This window comes from Thunnus thynnus, chromosome 23 (assembly GCF_963924715.1).
Source record: "Thunnus thynnus chromosome 23, fThuThy2.1, whole genome shotgun sequence".
Classification (NCBI taxonomy): Eukaryota; Metazoa; Chordata; class Actinopteri; order Scombriformes; family Scombridae; genus Thunnus; species Thunnus thynnus.
In genome coordinates, this window is record NC_089539.1 from 13,499,709 (window position 1) to 13,526,500 (window position 26,792).

At 39.1% G+C, this 26,792-nt stretch overlaps 1 protein-coding gene across 2 annotated transcripts; it reads left to right on the top strand.

Annotated features, from left to right (window-relative positions):
• Nucleotides 1–955: 955 nt before the first annotated feature.
• On the top strand, nucleotides 956–21,884 carry rassf8b (Ras association domain family member 8b). Of its 2 annotated transcripts, XM_067581646.1 has the most exons (9): nucleotides 958–1,405; nucleotides 12,166–12,336; nucleotides 15,706–16,056; nucleotides 16,243–16,448; nucleotides 16,579–16,782; nucleotides 16,990–17,064; nucleotides 18,172–18,294; nucleotides 19,072–19,192; nucleotides 19,705–21,884. In XM_067581646.1, the coding sequence occupies exons 2-9, from the start codon at nucleotides 12,225–12,227 to the stop codon at nucleotides 19,818–19,820; spliced, it is 1,308 nt and encodes a 435-aa protein (XP_067437747.1). In that variant the 5' UTR covers nucleotides 958–1,405; nucleotides 12,166–12,224; the 3' UTR covers nucleotides 19,821–21,884. The 2 variants fall into 2 exon arrangements, with proteins under 2 accessions (XP_067437748.1, XP_067437747.1); XM_067581647.1 differs by lacking the exon at nucleotides 18,172–18,294 and having other exon boundaries at nucleotides 956–1,405.
• Nucleotides 21,885–26,792: the final 4,908 nt, after the last annotated feature.

A 26,792-nucleotide genomic window follows, 5' to 3' on the forward strand; every position in this document is an offset into this window, starting at 1 on the left:
TCTGCTAATTCAGTGAGGAACATGTTTAATTTCCTGTAAATTCTTCCCAATAAAAGTCTCCCGTTATTTTGTCATTTAAAAGCTTTTAATATGAAGTAGTAAAGCAGGAAATGTTGGGTTTTCATTGGCAGTAACTTTACATGGCTCTGAAAAGGCTGCCTCTTGGCAGACTTCAGAAAGCTGGCCAATCAGAACAGAATGGATTCATCGTTAGGGGGCCTTAAAGAGACAGGAGCTAAAACTGCCTGTTAAGAGACAGAGGCTTAACTGAGGGTGCTGCATAAAAGGTCAATATAAGATGAATAAGTTTTTTTTAACCATGCAAAGCTACTCTAATGGAGTCCAAAAATAAAAATATGGAGCTGGAAGTGAGCACAATAGGTCCCCTTTAAGCTATCTTAGGCCAATGTTGGTGGCATTAATGTGGTGTCTAATTACAGCATAATTTGGTAGTAAGGGCATTGTATTTGATTTATAATTAGATTATGATCTTGTTAAATTGTGCCTAACAGTGTATTACGATCTCCTATTTGGTTTCTAATTAGAGTATAATTTGGTATAAAAGCATCTAAATATAGTATATTTGGGGTCTAATACAGCATTATATGCAGTTTCTAATTACAGCATAATTTAGGTGTATGGTGTCTAAATTGTTTGTTTACTGTCTAATAAAGAATGTATTATTTCTAGTTTTGTCTGTTTGACACAAAGTATGGCTTATTACATCTTATTACGTCTTATTACAGCATAATTTAGGTGTATGGTGTCTTAACTGTTTATTTACTGTCTAACACACTATTTTTAGTTTTTGTCTATTTGACACAGAGTATGGGTTATTACGTCTTACTAGTGTGCCGTAAAATAAAGTGCGACCGTTTCTTTTTTCTTTATGAACACAATATGACCCTGGCGAAACTGTTTTGATCTGAACACACGTGTAACCGCCCGCTACATAAGTGCCATTGCCCACACACGTCTCAGTGTGATCTATCCCGGGGTCCATTTGCGTCGCCAGTGCATTGCAGCTTTAACCGGTCCATCATGCCTTGCGGTGTCCCAGTTCTGTTCCGATGTAATTTACAAGCTCTCCGGACTGCCTCACTTCAATGATGGGCAGAGGGGCAGAATAACACACAGAGCAGCAGATGTTGAAAGCTCCGCGTCGGATGCGCGGTGACCGGACAGACGCGTGTTTACATCCGCACGGTTTATCACAGTCCTACAGGCGGGGGTGAGGTCTGATGCAGGCGCGTATCCGCACGGTATAAACAGGATCTCCCGCATGTTGCCCGCATACCATGCAGCGGAAAGTATCGGATTTTACACTGAGGAGAAATACTGAAGCTACGGGACAAGAGGAGAGTTTTACATGCTCTGACACACAGTGATCTGCGGCTGAACAGAGGTATGATGTTGGCTTTTACGCAGGCCTGAATGCAGTGAATCTATGGCTCAGTAACTTGAATGCGTCAGCCCAGGAAACATTTTAAAGCTGTTGCCATTTAAATAAGGCTGTAATGTTATTTTTTTATAGTAAATTTCTTCCTGTCATGTGTCAGAAAGACGTACACTCAGAGAAGGGCAAAAACATATGCTGATGAGTGGGTGCATAACTTTATTTTTCTCATGTTATCACCTCCATCCTCCTGTTTTAAACATTAATGTGGCATATAATTCCATAATCTACTTTTAGTCCATATTTTACACCCCATTACATCCACAAATGGAGTGATACTGGTGTTCGTGACACATTTGTCCACATACCTGATCAGTGAGCCAGCAGGAAGTCTGAGTGAGTGATCAGTGTGTGAGTGGATCTGCTGAGCCCTGCAATGATGAATCTCTTAATAGAGTTGGGCTATAAGCGCTCACTCAGCAGTGCTTTTTAATCAGAGTTCCTTCAACTGAGTCATACAGCTACAGTCCTTGAGGCACATGTGTGATAGGAAGCAAGGGCAGAACTCATTCAGAGGTACTACTGTAGTACCTTTTGTAGTAGGTGTACTCTGTTGGACAAAAACACAGTGAGAAAACAATATATCTCTTCACCGGTATGCAGGACAATGGCACATAAAAGGGTTTTCGATTGTACAGTTTGTTTCAGATCACACAAACAAGATTGTGTCCTGCTTATCTACAACTAATCTACATTTGCAAAATGAAACTAGGCTTCTGCAAAACATTTTTTTTCGTTGTGACAGTGTTTATTTCTTTATAAAATGTCTCCTTCTCCTTTTTTAATTACCTGTTTATGTTCCACATGTCCTTACAGATGAGGAGATAATCTGTTTTCCACTAAAATGATTAGTTTGACGTCATAACATTGGTCTGTGAAACTGATCTGATATCAGTGAACATTCAAATAAATGATTCAGTATTTTCATCTTGAATCAGCTTATTTTAAATCAAGCTCTGCCTTAAAGTAAACATGTAAAATTGCAAGCTCAGTGACTTCACTAAACACCCGTCTCTGGCTTTTTAAGCCAAAGTCTCCATTTAAACAACCCTCTGACTGTTTCCCCCCTCTGTCATTCTCATAATCTAATTTATTGATTATGCAGTGCACTGATTCATTTTTATTATCCAGCCATTGTTTCCTAAATAAGTAAACATGTGATTCCATGCAGTTGATATTTGCATAAAGAAATAAGTGGAGAGCTCTAGTTTTAACAGATTTTACAGTGTAAATCCAGTCCAGGTCATCTTTCAGCAGACTCCCCCCGCCACCACCACCTCGTGGTCAGCTAAGCCCCAAGTCTTACGAGGTTAAAGGCTTATGTTCTCCACCAAGCTGATTATTTTTAACTTTTGAGACTACAAGGTGTCATTCAATGGAGTTGACAACCCGCCAATATGGTGAAAATATGAGGCAGAGATGGACTTTGATACACTGTTTTCTATTTGTCATCAGTATTTAAATGGTATTTCCATACATGGCAGTGGAAATGGTGGCAAATGGCGCTTGTTGTGAAACTCCACATTTGTTTGTTCACAGGAGAATCTTACATTGTTCATAGTACAGACTTTATGATCGACAGTACCTGAATGGAAAGCTGCTCTGTCTGATTACCCCCCTCTGAGGCTTTTCACTCAGCTTATTCCAGCTTTTGCCAAACATGCAGCCACCTCGCTCTCCTCAGCTGACAAAGTTGATGTGGAAGTAATCTCTTGAAGGTGCCTCTATTGAGAAGCACACAACTACATCTAGCAGAGCACTGGTTTAACATGAAGAGATTGAGGCAGAGGTAGCACATTGAAAGGAATACAGGAGCTTAAAAGGTGTATGTTTTTGACCAATTTCTCATTTAAATTGTTATAAAATCTATTATAAATTTAGGTATAGTATTAGACAGTATTAACAGAGTCCAAAATTAAGTGCCAAATGCGGGTAGATTTTCCATTTTGCGAGTAAATCTCAGAAGGCTATCCACCACACTGGTGGGTTTGTACCAAAATAGTCATGTAATAAAATATCTGGCATGATGGCTCAGAGGAAATAAGTCATGTTTGTCCCTATACAATGTAGACACATGCACCATATGTGTTTTTTTCACGCGTCTAAACAGTGCCATGAAACTGTAATAGCACTTGAAATGGTCTGAGGAGAAGGAGCGCCAGCCTCAGACCATCTCAAGCGCTCCTAGTTTCGTGGCACTGTTTATCGAACGGGACATCAGCTACTCGACATCGTAGCTTTCTGCTAAACTGTCACTTGCTGCTGGTCTGCTGCTAGCTACCGTTAAATAAATAGCTATTATGTGGCAACATTTACAAGGATTAAGCCCATCTTTAAAGCAAAAACCCAAACCCACCAACGAAAAGAGGACGAAACACATAACAAAAGAAAGTTTTGTGAGAAATGGAGTTTTGGAGATGAAGGAGTTTCAAGAGGCTGCAGTATGATGCTGAGGCTGTGGTTTGTACTCAATACCTCATCTCAATGAAATGTACTGAAAGGGATGTATATGTGATACAAAAAGGCCCTTTATTATTTTGGCCGGTGAAAAATATGCTTTGCCAGTGGATTTTTTTCATCTACCAGTTCCCTTGGCAGGTGAGTCAAAAAGTTAATTTCAGACACTGGTATTAATATCAGTGAGAAGGAACAGGAAATATGGGAGAGGGGTAATATGAGGGCTGTGTGCCAACTCAAAATCACAAAGTCATGAGCCTGTTACTGTGCTGAGGGCCTGTGAGCCTTCAGAATACTCCATCAAAGAAAGTGACATCTTGTTTGAGGGATAAAGGTCAAAATCTAATTTAATTTGCTTTTTATATCAAAATACCTGCTGACATGAGCATTTCCTGTGTCTGTTTGTGTAACCGGTCACTTTGGTCCTATTGGATGGGTTGCCAAGACATTTGGTACACACAATCATGTTCCTAGAGGGCAAATCCTACTGACTGTGGTGATTCCCCTGACTTCTCCTGTAACGCCATCAGGTTGACATTTATCTATTTATTTCTCCTCATATTTTTATGCAGGAACAAAAAACAGTTGCCAAGTGTATTATCAGTCCTCAGGAGACATATGTTCGTCTTTTGCTCTTATTTGAGTCAGTGAGGTGGTGAAGGAGAGAGGACTAATTCACTTTTTATTTTTGTTTAGTTTGTTTTTGTTTTGTTGAGGGGGAGGGTTTGACAGTATGGCGAACATACAGCACCAGTCAAAAGTTTGGACACATGTTGTCATTCAAGGGAATGGGAACATGTGTCCATATTTTTGACTGATGCTGTATATGTAAGAGTTGTCTTGAATAAATACGTTTTTATGCACCGTAAATATTGAATGTACAGTATTTGTACTAATATTTGTGTAAAATATCTACTTTTGTCATTCAGGCTGGCAATAATTAATAACTTATATACAGAGGACAAATATAACTATATTCTAATGTACTTTCCTTTATGTTCTTATATGAACTAAGGCTGTAACTAACAATTATTTTCATCATCAATTAAACTAATTAGACCAATTATTTTATAGATTTTCATTTTTATTGAACCAACAGTCCAAAATCCCCAAATATTTAGTTTACTATCACATATGAGAAAAGCATAAAATCCTCACATTTAAGAAGCTGGAACAGTTAATTGATTATCAAAATAGTTGGTGATTAATTTCTGTTGATCGACTAATAGGTTAATCAACTAATCGTTGCAGCACTAATATGAACTATATGTGGGTATTATGCCAATTAGTCTGAGATAAATTTCCCCTGTGGGAGGTCAACTAAACCGCATGATTGCTCCAGTTGAACCTTTGGTTAATCTCCACCAGCAGACCAGTTCTGAGACCACTCACCTAATCCTGAGATTGAGAAACCCTGCGGCAGCACACACCTCCATGTTTTCTCGCAGCCCGCATTCAGAGAAAACAAAGAGGAAGTGACAGGAAAGCACTGGTTGCTTCTTAATTGTTGGTGATTGTTTGGTCTACTTTCCCAGACCGTGCCCTCCAATCAATCCAGTCATCTGTGTAAGGTTCGGACAAAGCCAGAGCTGTGTCGCCATGGTGAGGGATTGTTTGCATCCAGTCATGCCACTACCCGTGTGGACACACACACACACACACACACACACACACACACACACACACACATACACACTCTCTCTCTCTCTCTCTGTGCAGCATGCTCTTTTGTCTGTGCACCACTTGTTTCAGAGGAACCCCTCCTGCTGCCACAACCTCCTTGTTACTTTACCTCTGATTGCATCATCTGTTGTTGAACTGCTCACTACTGCTGCCTCTTTAGATTTATAATTACTTGTGAAAACTTGGTACTGAGAAGATATGATATAGACACATTGTAAAAAATATACAATAACAATATAAATTGGACCCATGTTACTGTAATATACAGTCTCACATGTAGTGCGGAGGTTTAATTAGATTTTTTTTTGATAGAATCAGTGTTTTCGAAGAATTTAATGGAAACTTTATTCCTTTTTTTGTTGTTGTTGGCAGACCGTCTGTGAAATAAGCAAGTGTCAGAAGTTCAAACTTTATTCATAAATTACTTTGTTGAAGTTTAATTAAGGGATGGACCGGGATGAGCATTGGGCTGAAGCATGAGAGGAAATGAGCTCTTCAGTGGGTATTTTGCATTTAAACCCAGACTTGTTGTTGGTGTGAAATTAAAACCTTTTATCTTTGTACCTCTAACGCTTATCTCAGGGATATTAAAGGAGCTTTCAATGGCATTTTTGTTCTGATCCATCTTATGAACTGAATTACAAATAAACACTGTCTTGTCACACTGTGTTCCCTTTGCCTTTCTGTGGCATCCTGAGAATGATACTTCAGGGGAGGCGGGCTGAAGTCACAACTAAGTTTAGCTCAGCAGTTCATAGCCCAGACGACGCAGTATTCTTCATGTCTGAAACCAAATGGCTGCACCAAAACTTGTCTTGGCAGCAAGGATTTGTCCTGATAGCAGTAACCTTTCCTCCCCACAGCAGAGTCACTATAAATCTTTTCAACTATTTCCTTGTATCACCACAACCATAATGAACACTACTGAATCTCCTCTGCTGACTTTAATACCCTTGGAAAAAATACTCTGTGTCTCTGTAGCTCGTCCTCTCTTTGCTGTTGGTTGCTGTTTTTGTTGTTTAGCAACATGCTCGTTCTGTGGTTCATTTCCTTGCACTGTGAATAGTGTAATGTAATTTCACATTCTCAGAAATGGACCTACAGTACAACAGTTTCATCAGTTTTCTCATACAACAAGGCAAATAAAATATCAAGCAGAGGTCTACAAGATGACAACAAGACAGAGTCTACTATACTGGCAGCGCTGTCAGGCTGTACTTATGCCATGTTCATGCTATGTCGGGTGGATGGGAAGAATCGGAAAGACTTGCGTGTGAAACGTCATCTGACAACTCAGGAAGGTTTTGTGACTGAGTTGGTCATATGAAGGTTTAAAGTCCTGTGCGCTGACAAAATTATATTATATCCATTAAATTTGGGTTTAATAACATAGATTGACGGACTTTGAAGCCGTCCATGAAGCATCCACGTTTGCACCTTATGAGTACAAAGTCAGAGCTATATTGTCTGTAAGTCAAAGGTGACTTCCAGCTTACCAATAGATGATAAAGGCCTACTGAGCCAACAAGGAAGTAGAGTAAGCCCATACTACCTCAAAGCTATGGGTCCCGATGATAACTGATAAGGGCCATTTAATGGGCTCATAACATCCGAAGCAGGTGGTCATAATTACGACTTGGAGGTTGACGTGAACGCTATTTACAAGTTGGAAACTCCTATATGACGTCAACACATTATACATAGCAGTGCTTTGAGATAAATGCTAATGTCAGCATGCTGACATACTCACAACGACAATGCTACAATGCTGATATTTAGCAAGTATAGTGTACATGTAAACCATGTTCAACACCTTACTTTAGTGTGTCAGCATGCTAACATTTGCTAATTGTCATTAGTTTTGTCATTAGTCATGCTAAGGGGGACAGTAGCGTGTCTGCAAAATGTCATGGCAGTCCATCCAATAATAGACATTTCACTAACAACAAATGTGAATCTCAAAAATAAACAGAATTTCAAACTGATCAGAATTCAATTTGAGGCTAAACAGAAGTTATGTAAAGATTTTCACCTCAAACAGTCTTAACGTCAGTAGTTGAATTTGTCTGTGTGATGGTCACGTTTTCAGGACACTCTACTAAGGGAGTGGTGCTTCTCTCGAAATAAAAGGGAAACTCTACTGTCCTGGATTCTCGTTGAATGGATTACTGCTTAAAGGATTCAGCATGCAGTTGGAATGTGGAGCATTGAATCTGGCTGTTTATTAAACTGTGACTAATGGAAAAGGAAATTCCAACAGCTACAGCACCTTTTCCACCGGTTCTGAGGTTACTCACTGTAGAGATGCTTAGCTCAGTGAGTGGATCTAAATATGGACGTGTACATTTACAATGAAGCTAAACAAAAATAGAAACACATAGTCTTAGCATACTAATTTGTGTTTTCTCAATATGTAGCCTGTATTATTATTATTTATTATTATTATTTATTAATACACTGGCAGTGGGAGCATTAAAGTAACTGCAATTTAGATCAAATGCATAACAAGAGAGAAAGTGGAAATAGTATGATGAAAATGTGGAACAATACCGGCAATGGCTGTGGTGAAAGTGTGTCTGCAGCTTGCTCAGCCTCATAGTGATTCAAGTGTTGGAAGTTATTAGCAGGGTAAAGAAAATCGAAGCTCGTTTCCACATGGAAACAGACTTCAGTGGTCATGTTGTTAGAGCTGCTGTGCAAAGGATTCGATTAGTTTTACATTGATGAGTCTGAAGCCACTGTGGCAGTATACTCTGACCTTAAGTTTACTGGGTCACAGCTTCTTTATTCTGTATAGTAACTTATATAGATTGTCATTCTCGTCAGAGTCACCCATGAAGAACATCTGAGTTGTTCTGAAATGGATCAAAGGATAAGAACGTATAGAGGTCTGATCAGAGCCATGTCTGAACATCTGCTCCTGCACAGCTGCCTGCTTCCTATGACACTGTATGCTGCTGCTTATAAAAGAAAACATCTTTCAGCATATGTTGTGATGTTTGTGTCAGGCACCAGTGGGAGCCTCCTTCTTAGTGAAGGAATGAAAATAATTGTACATTCAACACAAAAAGAACACAAGAAGTGTGACCTAATAATCGCTATTTCTTATGGTTATGGTTTGACGTTGTGGGACATAGACTGTAAACCTGTGGCTCCATATATAGCTGAAGAGTGTCTCCACAGACTTGAATCATCTTTTAACTATGTTGACTGTTGGTGGAAAATATTATATTTAGTCATGAAAACATACTATGAACAACACTGCCAGAATCAAGTCTCTTGCTAAAGATTTCTCATTTTTGCCAATTTTATAAAAGCAAATTTACATGAAGCCCAATGTCAGTTCTGTCCTAAAATCACTGAAGTGCTGCTTCTCACTTAAAGGGAACATATGATGCTTTGTGTGATTTTCTATTATTTTTATTCTGTTATGATGTCAGATGTCTAAACTTGATGTGAACGTATGTAAAATGCTCTCTGCAAGTCAAAAGTCCAGGCTTCAACCTGCTCTTCATTTGCATTGTTACCTCTGCTTCCCCCCTGTGATGACATCAGATTGTTCGCACATGTCCACAAACTGCTGTCCGTTGGGAGCCTTTGTGACTAAGGTTGTTTCATGGGTTGTTCACGTCTGCTTGCATATTTCAGACCAGATTCAAGCTCGAATATGTACGGATGTATTTGAGAAATTTTCCATTTTGAGTAAAGAATGACAAAAAGAAGCAAAATACAAGATGCACGATATTCCAGTAGAGCACTGGAATATAAATATAGACCTTGCTATTGGCAAGTGAATGAATTTGGACTTGAATGAAGTATAAAAACAACTGCTGTAGCTTATTTTGCTCTGTTTTGATAATATGTTTATGATAATTGTATCACAGAGGAGCAAATGATCTCAGTACGATTTCTCACAGATGTGCGAATAGCAGGTGTGTATGTGTGTGTGTGTGTGTGTGTGTCCGAGAGAGAGAGAGAATCAGGTTGGCAAGCTTGTGTTAATGCACTCTCCCTCCAAGTGTGATTTCTATATTACTCATCATCGAATAAACACTCAATCACAACATGTCGATTGCAGCTGTGAAAACTAAAGGCGTCATCACATCATCTGTTAGAATACCGTGCGCTATGACACAAGGCCACAGACCTTTTTGTTAACAAGCTGACAGCGAATTAATCTAAACAAGTTGAGAAATACTCTTCAAATAAAACTTTTCCAGTAAACAGAACATTCAGATTATAAATGTTTTCAGTCTGTTCACTCTGGACACATGTTGACTTTATAATTAATGAGAGAATATTGTAGACATGTTTGACGCCCTGACATCTCTACATGAGCCACCAAAAATGATTTGGTGACAATTCAGATGTCGCACTTGGCCTGAATAAACAAATTGCGTAAAATAATACTTTTACATGTGTTATGAAATAAATCTGCTGTCCCCAGGTAGATTAAGAGTGTTTTGTGTATTTTTCATTCCAATGTGTTTGCACTCTTCCTTCAGGCCACCCCAACCTTCCACTCTTCTTTTCATTCACCTCATTTGCTTTGTTTATCCATCTGTTCCTCCAGTTTTGTCATTTTTCTGTTTGCCCTCTATTCGCTGTCCCACTGCGCTGCATTCATAGGAACAGTCTCATTTACTGTGCTTTAACAGGTGTCTGGGTTCAGATGCTTCCTGCGGTATCTGTCTACAGTTACAAATCATCCTGCTCCCCGATGAGCCTGATGCCTTCAGTGCAGAGGAGTGTGCAATGTAATGCCGTCTCAGTAGGAAAAGGCCTCAAGGGGGAATGGTAGTTAAATTGCAGGAGGAATGAGAGTCCTATTCCTGCTGTGATGAAGATGGAAGGTGACTAAATTGTTACGGGAGGCCTTCAGCGATATGGAAGTCAAGGATCAGAGCTGAGATAATGGCCCACACAAGAAAAAGGAGGGCTGCTTCCCAGTAGGGTTGCAGAAGTTTGAGCATTAGGCACCTGCTCCTTCACTGCTCCGATCTGCACTGTTGCTCAGGCTCGCTGTCGTGGCCGTGCCAGGTTCCTAATGGCTGCCGCGCTACTGAGGTGCTTGTGTCAGCAGTTTGAAATGGCCCTCGTTCTGCCTGCGTGCGACCGCTGTAAGCTTTCCTGCACTGACACCAGCAAATGAAAAATATATTGGATGAGGCCTGTTAGACGGTCACAATCGCTGCACCACAAGTGTGTTCTTACAGCAATAAATCAGCAGCATTACAGGAAATAGCTTCAAAAGAACAAGTACTGTAAGTTCTCTTACAGGAAGCTGTTGTCACTCTACACAACCATGTAGTGTTTGTTGGATTGATATATCAGGTTTTAGCTGTTTCCTTCCACATTGTAATTAATTTTGTAGTTGTCAAGTTGCTAAGGAAGTGTAGGAAATAATTTCTTTAAACAGGAAAAGAAAGGTTAGGGCTGGTAATAATTCGGCATATATCAACATGTGGTGGAATTGTATTGTGAAGATATCATCATATCGTTATGTGTTCAAAGTAACTGTAATTAAAACTTAACAATATCAGTTATTAAAACTGCATTAAATATTTTTTGGATCTTTGGGGCCAGAGCAACCAGTTGTAAATGCAACATTACAAATCTACAAATCAATATGTTAAACTGTTCTCTATTTACACATCCGGCAGACATGAGTAAACATTTGAAGTAATGTTTCTGGCCTACCTGATGAATATTCACTCACCCAATATTCACTCTCCTTTTAAGTCTGTTTTGTCTTTCACCAACTCCTGCCAACTTTGACTGGTAATTAGGTCAATAGGCGTTTTTGGACCAAACAGTTCTGAGGATTCCCTTAAAGGAACTACATACTGGGGAATTCCCCCGAGAACTACACACCTTGAAGGATTTTTTTTCTTCACACCACCAATAGGAACGCTTAAGTGACGGCGGTTGGTATAGCAACGTTACTTCTGCACAAGATACGACAACAACAAGACGGTGGACACTGTGACTGCGTTGTATATAGGCTCAATATAGCCTGAACTTCACTGTCAGTCCATTTGTCGATATTTTGTTCCATTTTTTAAGGCTTAACATTTTACACATTTTTATAAATGTCTGTCTCTGGTGCTGCATTGGCTCATGTGTTCAACCAATCAATGTAGACTCAAGGTTCCTCTTGTGGTGGGAGAGTACCTACCCTGAAGTAGGAGCTAAAAAAGTCCCACAAAACTGCATTGTAAGAACTACAATCATTCCCAGTTCTTGCAGTGTAGACACAATAAAAAGGGGATTGTTCCTCCAACAGCACTTAAAACTATAAAAAGTTCCTCCAGTCCGAAAGCGCCTTATTAGAGTGCTGAGACTGAAACAAAACCATAAAGTTGCAGGCCGCAAAAGCAAAACAATGAGCTGAAAGACGCTAAAACGCTCCATAGAGCTGAGGGAAACTGCAAAGTCTGGTGATGATTCTCTGTTGGTTCATCACTACGAGTGACTCCTTTCACATTACATGGAGTCATTTGATCAATTGTTAATAGAAAATTATTGATTTGTGCAGCTTTAAGAGTTGTTTTCTTTTTCCTTGTTAGGATGGAAAAAGAAACAGTTTTAGCACCCCCCTGTGGTGTAGTGGAATGAGGGCCTCTGGATGAAGGCCATGGAGCTGAAAGTGTGGGTGGACGGAGTGCAGCGCATCGTGTGCGGGGTCACGGAGTTCACCACATGCCAGGAAGTGGTCATTGCTCTGGCACAAGCCATTGGTAAGCTTGAAACATCTTATAACAACATGAAAAACATCTCACCTGTTCACCAGTGGTAGAGGCTCAAAAAAGTTTAATATCGGACTGTGAGCTTTAAATGTGACATATAATTGGATGTATGATGTGGAATTTGCAGCCCAACAAACACATCAGTGTCTACAAAAATCCAAATTAGTTGTTTTAACATGATGAAAAACTTAAATTAAAGTGGTGTAAATTATATTTTGTCATGGGGATATGCTGTGATGTGGGCTGTGTCCAGTATTGGCCAGGCAGGTTTGTCAGCCTGGAGATGATAAATTGCCCTAAAATGAAAAGTGACTGGAGGGCACAAAGAGATTTTCACCATAAATGGGCTGCACAAAACAAGATGAGTCATGCTGCAGACTTTTGTTTTATTGACATGTTGACAATCTGCCTTTGTTAGTCATCGCATGGACTCTATTGTACATAAGTCTTTGTGAATTCAAGACCATAATATTCCTTCAAATTGAGGAATGTTTAGTGTTTTTACAATGGACAGATTTATCACTTGATCTTCCTACAGTGATTTCTCACTAAACCCTGTAGATAGATATCTCAGAGTTAAAACATGTGTGTCTTTCACAGTGACAGTGTAACAGGAGTTATGACATTCACTGTCCTTTGTGTTGTCTGTGCCTTTTGTCCAGGCCAGGGCACTTTGATGTGAATGGCTGTAGTGATGAATGTGCCTCTTTTACAACGACCCTTACTGTGTGGGTGGGTTGAGGGTGGAACGGGGTTGTGTTTTGCTCAGTGGTGGAAAAAGTACTCGGATCCTTTACTGAAGTAGAAGCACCAATACAGCAATGTAAAAATACTCCATTACAAGTAAAAGTACATAAGTATTATGAGCTTGATGTAATTGAAGTATTGCAGTAGTGGTTTTGTCCCTCAGACTGACATATTATTTTGTATGACATCATTAGATTATTAATACTGAAGCATCAGTGTGTAAGCAGCATGTTACTGTTGTAGCCACTGGAGGTGGAGCTAGTTTGAGCTATTTTATATACAGCAAGTTTAGTTCAGTGGTTGATTTCATGGGAGAGGAAAGAAGAAAAACAAAGTTCTGATACACAAATCTGTTTTCAGTTTTTGGACTTTTTCTTTAATCTTTGATTTTTGGTGAAATATTGGATCATTTGAACATTTTTGGAAATGAAACCATGTGAGAATTTTAAAGAGAAAAATTATTACCATTTAGTGGAGCTGTTAACAACTCAGCTCATAGACATCTGAAATGTGACCCCGACTACACACTGCTTTTTATAGGACTTCAAAAGACAAAAAGGTTGGAAACCACTAGTTTCATCTTTAACAATGTGTTGTATTTTAAAAGCTTATTATATTATTATTTGTGTCAAATCTTCATATGAAAAGTAAAAGCTGTTAATAAGTGTAGTGCATTACAAAGTACAATATTTCCCTCAGAAATGAAGTGGAGTGGAAGTATAAATTAGTATAAAATGGAAATACTCAAGTAAAGTAAGTCCCTCAGTGCAGTACTTGCACAAATGTCCACCACTGGTTTTGCTCTTATCTGCATGTGTACAGACAAAAACACTGGTGTACACAGAAACACAGACACACAGACATAGCCACGAACCATTGAATCAGGTCCTTTTTCCCGACAAAAGTACTGTTTGCTGAGGGGAATTTTCCCACTGTAAACTTCTTTCATTAAACACACTTGTAAAGTTCTTTGAATCTGCCAATGTTGCACAAACAGGGGGAGAGTTGTGAAAGAATTTAATGAATATGTTCTGTCTTTTTGTTAGTGTTTTATCTCTCTTCATTCTGACACACTTGAAACATTATTTTGATCATTTTTAAAAGTGTGCATCACTTCTTATTGGAGGGTTCACTGGGTGTTGACGCCATGGCAGCATTCATTGTAGAGCTGCAATGATTTCTTGATTAGTCGTTGGACAGAAACTATTGATGAATAGACAGAACTATTGTTTGTCAATCCTTAAGGTTTGGGGAACAGTGATCAAAAAATGTTAGCATTATCTGACATTTACAGACCAAACTAATAATATATTAATTGAGAAAATAATCAACAGATTAACCAAAAATTATATAATCGTTAGTTGCAGTCCTAATCCATTGGTTTCTCTGCAATTGGGACCTAAATTCCTGATGTAGTATTATACTACTAATACTACTACTACTACAACCACTACTCAGTTGGATAACATGATTGAGCAACTTTCTCACTTGTTTGTCAGAGAAGAGGCCACTATTCAAAGTTAAACACAAGTTCTGGCTGTTGGTTTAATATTTACAGATGGTACCAAGCCAATAGATGATTCAAGCTACTTTACAGGCCAGAAATCTGGGCGTCGTCTGCATAACAACATGAAAGTGAATGTTTAGTCATTATGACTAATGTGTCCAAGGGGACTAAGAATAGACCCTTGGGGAACTGCAAGTCAGAGGGACCTCCAGGGAGAAGGCATCACCAATTACGAAAGAGAAAGTTATTTTTCAGAGAAATTGATTAAAATTGAAGGGGGTTGATTATGTCACAAGCAAAGCTAATATAAAACTAAACAGTCTCCAGCATCAGACTTTGATGAGAGCCGTGTATGTATAAAACATATTTTTCATAGATGTTTATTTATGTAAGTGATCAGCTTGAAGCAGATCACTATCTATCTGTAGCTAAATTAAAAAATGTTGGTTTGCTCATGTCTGTCCATCTTGAAGAGGATGAATCTTTGCATGTGTAAGCCAGTCGGAGAGCCAGTGGAAAAATCTACATGCAGTATGTAGAAAGCTAGGACCAACAGTCTCAAACGCCTCCTCACAAACAGGCGCAAAATGAGTTGGCAGGGCAGATGGTATGAGATGGTGTACAGGAACATGTCTGGACCAAGGACAGACCTGGAAAATATCATCTGAAACCTTTTTTCTCTTGTTCTTTCTTAGTTTTTAATATTAGGTCTTCATATCTAAATAAACAACAGTGCAAGTTTAAGTTTTGAAAAAAACATCCCTTATTTAATATGTGGTGGTAGTAGTAAAATCTAAGCTAATGTGATTGATTGAGACTGTGTGGGTGTGGTTTGGTCAGATTTTGTTGACCGTGGCCTGACAAACTAAGAAAACAGCGACACAGCTGGGAGAATATTTTGATTTAAATGTTGCTAAACGCAGATTGTTACATGACATCACTTTTTCCCAACAAAGTGCCGCCCAGTTCAAACCAGCGAGAGTGCTCATGGAGGACCCCATCACTCATAGTAAAAAGGCTAAATAAAAAATATGATTTGGGGGTCTTTAAGTTGTCAAGAAATGTGTTAAAGCACCACATAAATCATTTTTTAATTTTTGACCCAGGACGCACCGGAAGATACACTTTGATTGAGAAATGGCGGGACACGGAGCGTCACTTGGCTCCTCATGAGAATCCAGTGGTGTCCCTCAACAAGTGGGGTCAGTATGCTAGTGATGTTCAGCTCATCCTCCAACGAACCGGCCCGTCCGTTAGTGAGCGGCCAACCTCTGACGGGCAGTCTCGCGTCCCAGAGCGTGGCCTCTACAGGCAGAGCCTCCCGCCTCTGGCCAAGCTCCGCCCCTCAGCGGCAGACCGCTCTCTCAAACGAAGGGAACCCAAACGCAAGTCTCTGACCTTCACTGGAGGAGCCAAGGGTCTGCGGGACATATTTGGGAAAAGCAGAGACGCTGAAGGTAGCGTGCGGAGTTTGTGTGTTTTTGGGATTGCCGTTATCAGTTGTATTCATACTGTCAAAAGTGGCCGTCTGTACTTACTGTCCTCATTCTCTGTCCTTCCTTCCCTCCCTCTATGCTTCTACTTGTCAACAATCCAATCACCCTGCTTTCATCTCCCACCTCTCCATTCATCCATCCACCCAGCCAAACAGACCCAGCACCGTGGTGTGAGCCTGAACCTGAGCAGAGTTGGAGGTGGTGGGGTAGCATCTGTACCTGGGAGTCCAGCCAGAGAGCTGAGCCGACTGGTGCAGCTGCAGAGAGACAAACTCCAGGCCCTGGAGAGCCGTCTGCTGGGCTGTGAGGCCGAGCTACGAGATTGGGAGGAGGCCGCCGGTGAGGCCAATGAAGTGAGTAAAACCACAGCTGCCTGTGCTGTCACTTACATGGGAAGTAGATGTGTGCTGATCCAGCGTGGTTGTGGTTTATATTCTCTTGGGGTAAGAAAGTATCCGAGTTGAATCATTTTCAATTCACCAGGAAGGAAACCTGGAGGAGGAGCTGCTGCTTTTAGAGCAGCAGGTGAGGAGGAATGATACTGAGATGAAGGAGGAGGAATTCTGGCAGAACGAGCTGCAGATCGAGCAGGAGAGCGAACGGCAACTCCGGCAACAGCTAGCCGAGCTGCAGGGCCGCGTACGTGACTCTGAGGCCAAGCTTTCAGAGTACCTAGCTCGCATACAGGTGAGCTCAGCATCATTGAGCAGCTACCCAATTCATCTGGGTGATATTCAATTTATAAATAGCATGAAAACGTTCCTGTGCAATCTCTGTGTGGATCTTCACCCAAAGTTAACATTGAAACTGAATAAAAAGTAGAATTACTGTTATTTGTTAGATTATTTTCATGCCAGTTTTGCCACTTTATTTACTATCTGTTGTATGGTGTAGGGCATGGAGGCAGGCCTGGAGCAGGAGAGGCTGCAGCAGGAGGCCCAGCTCAACCAGAAAGTCAATGAGGAGGAGGTAAAAACCAGTCCGTCTTGGTCTACAAAACACACAACAGCACACAGACAAAGAGCAATGTGGTGTGGTTTACTTACAGAGATCACAACTAGTTATCTACATCTGAAGACCCTCTCTGTCAAACAAATATGATTTAACTTCAGAGTATACACATGTACTGCAAGCCAAAAATGAAGCAGACCTTTTAAAAATGTATCTGACATATACATGGTTGTGGTGGTGAAATATTTGTAAAATTCTTTTGTTTATAATCAAATATCTGAAAAACTAATAATCAGCCACAGCTGTACTTTGTGTTTAGTGCTAATTAGCAAATGTCAGCATGCTAAACAAAGATAATAAAAGTGGTTAGCATGTTGATATTAGGCACAGCAGTACTTTGAGACAAATGCTAAGTACAACCTCACAGAGCCACTAGCATGGCTGCAGTCTCTCAGTGTTAGTCTCTGAGTTTGGTTGTTAGCTTTGCATCTGTCCAGCTACAATATAAACAGTTAAAGATCTCCTCCAGACATATTTTAAGACATAAAAATTCTGGGAAATTTTTGCTTGGAATAATAATGTGTGTCTGAATTTTTATTTTTTTTTCCCAAAGAAAGCACATTAACATTCTCAAAATGGCATCTATTCCTTCTTCCTCATTAAAAATCCCAGAATCTATGAATATGCAAAAAAAAATTTTTCAAAAGTTTAATTGCTTGATGCAAAATACGTCCTACTTCACTGAAAAGTCTGTTCTCAGTGTATGTGCACTGGAAGCTTCAAGTTTTCATGTCACACTTAAAAAAATTTTCCTATTGGACCAGGATTAGCTTGCAAACTAGTTGTGATGTCACAAATCATGCTCGAAGGTACGCCCCTTAAACTCAGGTTTTTGATGAGCACAGAGAAACTTTCCTCCTTCAGCAGATGTATGTGGAAACAGCTTTTAAGTATCAAAGTGTGCACATGCATCATTTTTAAGTGGAGGGTGACTTTAATGCTGCTCTTTAAATCATATCTACTAGCAAATATCTTAGATATATCTTAGATACTTTTGCCCATCTCCTCTGAAAAGCTGTGATGAGAGTTGGCTTTTACTCTGCTCACTTCCACTCTGGATTTCAGGTGCAGGCTCAGCTAGAGAAAGTGAGGGCGGAGCTGGAAATGCAGAGCCAACACACAGCACGGCTGGAGAGCAGCTGCAGGGCGTTGGAACGCTCACTTGGCCAGTCCAGCAAGAGATTACAGGTCAGCTCAGAATCCACAGTTAGCATTTCATTTATTGTTAGTTTTCCATCACTGTAGCCTCAAAAGTGTCACGAATGTAATATATCGCCTGGCATTTTCACTCAAAGCATTGGAAGATGTTTGAAAGATGCTCATTAAAAAGTTGGATATGTTTGGCTCTGCTGGGTGTGAAAATCCAGTCCTCTTCACACAGGTGGAACCATAGAAATCTACTGTAAGCTCATTAAGTTGTGGGCAGTGAAGCAAAGTTTAATCTCTGGCTTGCAGGGATGTGCAGTGGATCCTTTGCTGCGTGCATCCTAGTATGAATTGAAGTGCTCTGTGTACAGACGAGGTCCAGTAGGGTGTGGGAAGCGTGAGGTAATGAGAGGGGGAAATCAGAAGGGGTATTACAGCATTCTTTGCCTGATTAGAGAGGGGCCTGATTAAGTACACAATCCCTTGCCTGCAGTTGCATAACCATTTGGGGGCTAATTCTTCTCTTTTAGCTGCCTCAACTGTGTTATGACTTCTGGAGAGATCCTGAACAAGCTATGATTCGTGATAGATTTTCACCTATTGAATCCACCACAGATGAAGCAATTTAAAAAAAGATGCAAATGAGGGTACAGCAACTGAAGTCATGTATGTCTCTGCAAAAGTTTGCATTCAGTGCACCAAATCTATTTGTGATCTTTGTTTTTAATATATCATCACATCTATCATCATATATCAATCCCTCTTGGGTATAGACTTCATTTATTTGTCATGGTGTTTGTTTGTTTTTTTCTTTCATAGGAGAAGGAGCAGGAGCTGGAGCAGCTGACAAAAGAGCTACGACAGGTCAACTTGCAGCAGTTCATTCAGCAGACCGGTACCAAGGTCACTGTGCTGCCTGCTCAGCCTGCAGGAGAAAACGGCACGTACACACACATGCACACACACGTACATAGGCACGCACGCACACGCAGACTTGTCACATAAACATCACGCTGTTAAAACAGGTATTAAAAAAGGGCACTGTACTATTATTGCCACATGTGTATGTATGCAGTGCCACCTGGTGGTCATCCAGAGAACAACAGCTCAGACTGAAAACTTGGTGGGGCAGAATTGTTGTGCCACAACAGCTTAAGTCTGTAACCCCATTACATGGACCAAATCACTAACAGTCCTGAAATGCTGCAAGATCACAACAAGTCAAAAGGAAAATCCTCCAGAAAGTTTTTTTGTCATGTAGTAATAGCTGATTCTCTCCCAGCTCAGTTTGATCCATGCACTCACTAATGTATCAAATTTTATTACTGAAATTAATTACAAAACACCTCAATAGCTAGTCTTAAGATGCAAGAATAACATATTAGATTCTTAAACTGAGTGGCATCTGTTACTGTCTCTAGCTGGCCATTAATTTTGTTTTTCTTGCTACAGAAGTGGACTCTGGCTCTCTTAAACGACTTGGCTCGTCACGTCTCTTACCCAACGACCTCCGCACTCTTCAAAACACCGTCTCCTCCAGCCTGAACCCCGAAGGCATCTACGTCTGACCCAGAACTGTCCAGGAGACATTTCCTGGAGACGTTATTTGGACAGCAGGGTGGGCTGATGTTACCAGGACTGTACCTATAACTGAATGGGCCAAAATTTTGCCTCACAAACTGCTTAAATGCTCTTGAGCAAGGCCCTGAAATGAACCTTGCTCCAGGGATGCCTCAAGTGTGGAGATTGTTGGCAAAAACATTACTGGAGGATCCATGGGGCATCACGAAAGACGAACTATCATCTGTTTAGCATCTTTCCTGCATTGGCTCCTCTTTCATCTTCCTGAGACTGAAACTGATGTCAATATACATTTGCATATATTGACATTTAATCTACTATGTGTGAAGATTCCTCCTAAATCAGTCTACAAAAGCTTAATTTTCTATAAGTTTAGAAAACTACAAGCCAGCAGATGTATTTTTGTTGACTGAGGAGGCAAACAGTGCAGATATATTTTATTTGTATGCTGTAGAAAATATATCAGGATATAAAGTTTGGACACATATGCATACACAAACTAATACATGCACGAGCATGCACAAACACCACACCTGTGCTATGAGCATAGCCATATTGGATTGCCTTACTCTGGTGTTTTAAAACCAGACATCAATAAGTCTAATGTTGCAGCAGAACTCAAGGTAGCTACTGAACTGAACACTATGCGCCATATAAATTTACTATATAAAAAAAGGCTTAGCACCAATTCAGGTGACTCCTAGGCGTAGTGACTGATGTCAGTAAAACTCAACATTGGCTCGATCTTTTTTTTTTTTGATATTCATTTTTTTGTTTTGATTTGAAGAGGGAACAAATTTGCCTCATATTTCCTGTGGAAAACCCATCATTTAAGATAAATTAGCTAAAAGAAATGGAGGTAAAAACAAATTTAATGAGTCCATTGAGTGATGTCATCAACTATTTTTGGTGAAATAGTTTGGCTCAAGGTTGAGTTTTATTTTGGTTTGCATGGTGCAAGAGCCATTATTCTCCTCTTTGTTTCAGTCTAACGCTTGTGTGAATGTGAATGGAGAAAAGCGTGATGACAAAGAGTGACGTCATACCCAGGTTGGCCACCGGGTGGCGACAAAACCTATATTATTCAGATAGGTGAAAGTTAACTGTGTGAAAGTTACTCCTGTTTGTCTTTATTCATTTTCATGTGTCATATACTGTATGTATGACTTTGCATATTGTTTTGTAACAAAGCCTCAGCACTTTAGCTTTCAGTGTATCATCTGAGGTGCCACTTACATTGTCGGATGAGTGTTTGACTTGTTTCACTGTGTTCATCAAGCAGGGACATGCATACTTAAAGAATATTGTATTAATACTGTTAATACTGTATTATTTTGTTCCTCCTGATTTCTAACATTATAAGAAACAAAAGATGTCTCATATTTGAACCAAAGCTAGTGTGACAAAACATTAATAGTTAGATGAGTGTACTTTTTTTACACAGTATGTATGCAACTTATGCCCATGAAAATTATCCACTTGAGTATAATAGCAGTTGCATACAGTATATTTTTCACAGTTTGTTGTTGTTAGGTGCCAGATAGTTGAGTCCTGTTACACAGAATAAGCCGGTTTGTGACAGAAAGTTTCAGAGGAAAGAAAAGTATTTGAAACTTGACTCAGAAGAAGTTGACAGTAAAATTCTTGCTCTTTCTACAAACTAAAACACTTAAAATGAATGCATCTATAATTTAGCAGAGGTCTGGTTCTTATTGTACATACCCATGTCTAGTTGAAAAGGATATTTCTCTCTGGGTTTCTGGGATTAGATTGAAACAAACTGCATAAGCAGCAGCTCATATTTGTGCTGTGAATGTATGATAACAAAGAAAATCCCTCCCTCCAGTGTGAGGGATCATTGTTTGCTTTGCAGTGCAAAGGTAACCGGAGGAATTCACATCACAACTTGGCAAACTATTCTCAGAAATTGCTCTGTAACAGAAGTTTTTTTTCTCTCTCCCCCTCAGTATGCAGTATTATTGTCATGGCAACGACTTCAGCTGTGACGGGGAGACTGTAACCCACTAATAAAAGCTCTCGTTGACTCAAAGTTTTGAATAATGGCATGCCTTACTGAGAAAAGAAAATGTAAATAATGTCTACATATCACAGCAGTCTATGGACGATTTTCAAAGAAGACTGAAGACTGAAATATGCAGAGTGCTAAAGAGGGTAGATGTTAATACTGCCGTTCAATAGGCAGCTCTGTGTGCATGCAATAATGTGTGATTGGTTTATTTTCACCCCAATTAGTGGCAACCGAGGATACAATTCATTTTGTTTTTTGGTTTGTTTTGGTCCTTCTTGCCTTGTTGAAATTTTAAAAGGTAGAGATTTGGTGAAAAGCAGACAGATGGTCAAAAACATTATCTTCCCATTTCATTTATTCTGGCAAAACCAATGTTTGTGGATGTTAAAAATATCCATATTACATTGAAAGCTTACAGTAAGTTTACCAGCATTGCTGGTTATATCTTTTTCCATTTTCTTGTGTATAGTTGTAATAATTGGTTTGTGTTGTGCCATCAATGATGCTTTTCAATAAAAGTGCATATATAAATGAGATGATGGAGCCATTATGGAAACAGCCATCAAGTAGTTTTGAGAGCTATTTTAGAAACGTTGCAGCTCAGGGATATTTCAAGACACAGAATTACTCATTAGATAATGGGCAGAAAGTAATTGAAGATAAATGCTGTTCATGATGTCTTGAGCCAATTTGACAAGTCAAATCATATATTCGCTCTCACGCAGCTGTTTGACAAGTTTAACATGCAGCATTGGCTCATAGACACAATATGATGAATGTGACTTAAGCAATGATTTGGTTCAGAGAGAGATGTAGCTTTGTTTGAAAAAGCGAAATGTTTATGTTGGTACATGATTCATGTTGAAGCTAGTTCCAGTTTGTGCCTTATGTGTATGCCGATTATATTCAAGTCACAGTGCAAAGCTTATATTCAGAAAAATAAATACCCAGGATTTGTTTTTGGAAAACCCCAGAAGGTCATTTAGCAACACTTACCCCTGTTGTGAAGATATTTCCAGATTCCTCAAAGACTCATATAACATATGGATGAAAAAATAGTCTGTCTGCTGCACACTGAAAAAGACTTTTTGTAAAACACAAGCAAAATATTACCAAGTTAAAGCCAGTATATGACAATATAAAATATTGGAAAGAAACATCAATATATACCAATATAACTGATAATAAAATTTTTAATTCTGGTTCAAGTAGAGAAGTGAGAAGGAGATATGAAATTTCTGCAACCAGCTTTGTTTGGATAATGAAAATTTGCGAAATAGGTTAAAAAAAATTTAAATTTTGCTGCAGGAAGAATATTTTTTCATCCAGATGTTAAAGGAGTCTTCGAGGATTCTGGAAATACTCTTAAAATCAGGCATTTTGTGACTTGAATGTAATGGTACTACAATACATGAAAGGCACAGGCTGGGACTAGTTGAAGCCACTGTGTTAATAGTGTAATCCTGTTCCTTGAAACACCCCTCAGTGTTTACATGAATGCTTCACTGTAAACATTATAGGCTGCAGAGATGAACTGTGCTTTGCTAACATCACTGACTCACATTAACCAATAATTTAGTCAAGACAAATCATTTTATATTCGTATTATTAGTATAATTTTGCATGATTTACTTACAAATGTACCTATTATAGTGTTTAGCTTTCTGCAGTTTAACAAATATGTTTCTTTGGGTCCCCATTCTGCCACCGTGTATGAAAGACATGGAAATCAAATTCAAGGACAATGTAAAATATATAAATAAATGAATAAAATATATTTAAAAACATACCAGAAATAAATAAACTGCTATACAGTGTTGATTACTGTGATTATTTGTGATTGTGTTTTATATTTATCAGATAGAAAGTATACAAGAACAGCCCATTGCTACTCCACATCACAAATTAATTTAGGAATATGCACCATATTAGCACAAAATAAACTAAAATAACTAGGATTAGCATGAAAGTTCATTCTTTACCTTGGAAATAAAGTTTGATAAAATTTTTAAAAATAATTCCTATCTCAAGGTCCATTTATTAACTTCCCCTTGTGCTTTCAACCTTATCATAGTGTCTTCATCAGTGACTGTGGTTATGAAAGAAAGCTTGTAAGTGGACCTTGAGTTAGGATTGCTTTGTCCATCACAAGAATAAAAGTCTTAAAACCAGAATTTTAATAAAGGGCCCTTCTACATACTGACCATTCGCTTAGCCTGCGCTTCCCCTGAGTTGCTGTTGCTACGCCTGTCAAGTTTTCTGATCTTACATGCAGTTCATAATGATAATGGAGGCAGATTTACCACTAAATTATTACTTTTACAAAACAGTGGGTCCTTGACAAAAGCAGGCTTCTCATATCTGGGTGGTGACCACTGATTTTGCTGGCTGAAATGAACACTATTAGATTTTATCAACTGTAGCCAGCTAGCTAAGCTAACATTACCTTCATGAATAGGTTGAAAATGCAGTCTCAATCTGAAATTTAGTGTTTCCAGCTGACTCGTTTTAAAATGAGAACCACATGATGGCTACATATCCTGCTAAAAGAATGAGGCTAAAAGTGCATGTCCCAGGCAAGAAAATCAACATCCTCAGCAGTTAATGATCCCTATTGAAGACATGGAAATAAAGGAAAAGCATTGTTCTTGTATTGCAACTTAGAGCTAGTTAGTCCTACTGTTTTTAAATTATTTTTTTAAACATAAAAAAAGGAATTATAAAAGTAAAACAAATACAATACAGCCCGAACCACATGTTATTATCCCCTTAAAGGACCAGTGTGTAGCATTTAGTGGCATCTTGTGGTGAGGTTGCAGATTGCAACTAACTGAATATCCCTCACCCTCCCCTTTCAAGCATGTAGGAGAACCTAGGTCTGCCGCGAAACTCAGAGGGCCCTCTCTAGAGCCAATGTTTGGTTTGTCCATTCTGGGCTACTGTAGAAACATGGCAGTGACAATGTGGCAGTCAGCGTAGAAGAGAACCTGCTCCCTATGTAGATATAAAGGGCTCATTGTAAGGTAACGAAAACACAACAATTCTTAGTTTCAGGTGATTAGACACTAATAAAAACATACTTATGAATATTATATTCCATTTCAGCCAATGGGTCCCCCTAAATCTTACACACTGGTCCTTTAACCTCAGTCACACCAACCTTCCCCTCAGACTCCTCAAGGCAAAACAATACAACTACTGGCAACAAATAGCAAGAATCCATAGCACATTAACAATTCATACTGAGAAAGTATACATACCAGAAAGTAATCAACTAATATAGAAAGAAAGAAAGAAAGAAAGAAAGAAAGAAAGAAAGAAAGAAAGAAAAAGGACAAGACAAAAACAAAAAAACAAACAAAAAAACATTACTGTGTACATATATTCATACAATGATATATTGTGCTAATGTAACTCCTGTTTCTTTCCTTTTAAGAAACTGTACTAAGGGATCCCATATTTCCTTAAATGCCTCCTGTTTTTTCATAGTATATATGTATTTTTTTTTCTAATGCTATACAAGATGCCATCTCCTTAATCCACTTACCTATAGATTGTTTATTTCTAATTTTCCAGTTAAGAACTATCAGTCTCTGTCTCTGTAAACTTACCCAAAAACCTTTTTTGTTTCATAACATTTGGGTGATTGGGACAGTACATCTTATCTTTGATTTAGGCTAGTGTAGGCATTTCATTTTCTCCTTATGAATTAAGACTCCATGGTCATTTCTGTTAAACTTTATTATTGTAAGTTTTAAAAATCCATCCACAATTCATACAGTGTAAACTTGCCTTTCCTCACTGTCACAACAACCCCCTCCCTTTATTCTGTCCCCCCCCCAAATTTCATTGAACACGTTTAATTGAGTTATATTATTTTCTCCCTGTTTGTTTGTTCTTTCCCTGTGCTCTCCCTTTTGCTGTCTTCCTGCATCTCTCTTCCTGTCTCACTGGCGCCATTCTACTCTACAATAGATTAAATCAGGATTAGTTAGGGATGGGTTAAGAGGTCAAGGGTAAACTTAGTGTTAGGTTTGGCTTGGCTTGGCTATTAGGGCAAACTTGGTGCTTTTTTGCCAGCTAAACACCTAACAAAATCCAGCTAGTCCTTGAACATTTTTGTGGTTGGTTAGAGGTCCACACATGAAGAGGTTGGGAACCACTAATCTAGAGCATCCAGAGCATAGACAGTGGTCCTGTTTTGCAAGGTTGATAATTTTCTTCATTAGCAAAGCCTTTTAGTATTGTACCAATCACCCAAAATCATGCTGTCCCATTCACATAAACACAAAATAAAAACAAGCTAATTCCAAAAATAGAAACATGATATTGACAAATTTGTACGTACCTATGTGACGTCACACCAACAAGGACATGCAATTTTGATTATGTGGTTTCACAGCTAGGGCTCAGCAAAAAAGTTTTTTATTTTCACTCATCAGGTGAGAAAATAAACCCTGTGTGGTTATACTGTCCCATTTGACCTTATGTCCCAATCACCGTTAATTCACTCTACTACCTTTCCTACTTTACCCACCTTTCCAGAAATTCCCTATCAACAAAACAAACAAACTTTATTCTAACATTACCCCCCTTAGCTTAGATACTTGGACAAGCAAGAGGCTATATATTTATGTTTTATATGTATGTTTCACTTTCAGAATGAGGGCTAACCACTGTGTTTGGCTAACGTAACACTATCTTCAATAACTAGTTTAGATGGGGTTTGCAAAAGTGTAAAATTCCCTGAATTGCACAAGCAGGACAGAGCTGCTAATGTTAAACTACACTCTAAAACAGCATGGGGGGTTACTACAGTGGATGTGCTAGTTGTGAGCGGGGCCTTTTTAACTTAACTTGTAACACCACAAATTAATGTAGCATGAAAGCTGCTGGCCTTGGAAGTAACACTGGGTTAGGGTTCAGTTAT

What these genes read in the sequence shown, in the direction of transcription:
- rassf8b (XM_067581646.1), top strand. Translation starts at nt 12,225, where the DNA reads ATGAAGGCCATGGAGCTGAAAGTGTGGGTGGACGGAGTGCAGCGCATC. An exon ending in CCGCCGGTGAGGCCAATGAA is followed by an intron (nt 16,449 to 16,578) that starts GTGAGTAAAACC and finishes TCAATTCACCAG; the next exon opens with GAAGGAAACCTGGAGGAGGA. An exon ending in TCAGCCTGCAGGAGAAAACG is followed by an intron (nt 19,193 to 19,704) that starts GCACGTACACAC and finishes TTCTTGCTACAG; the next exon opens with AAGTGGACTCTGGCTCTCTT.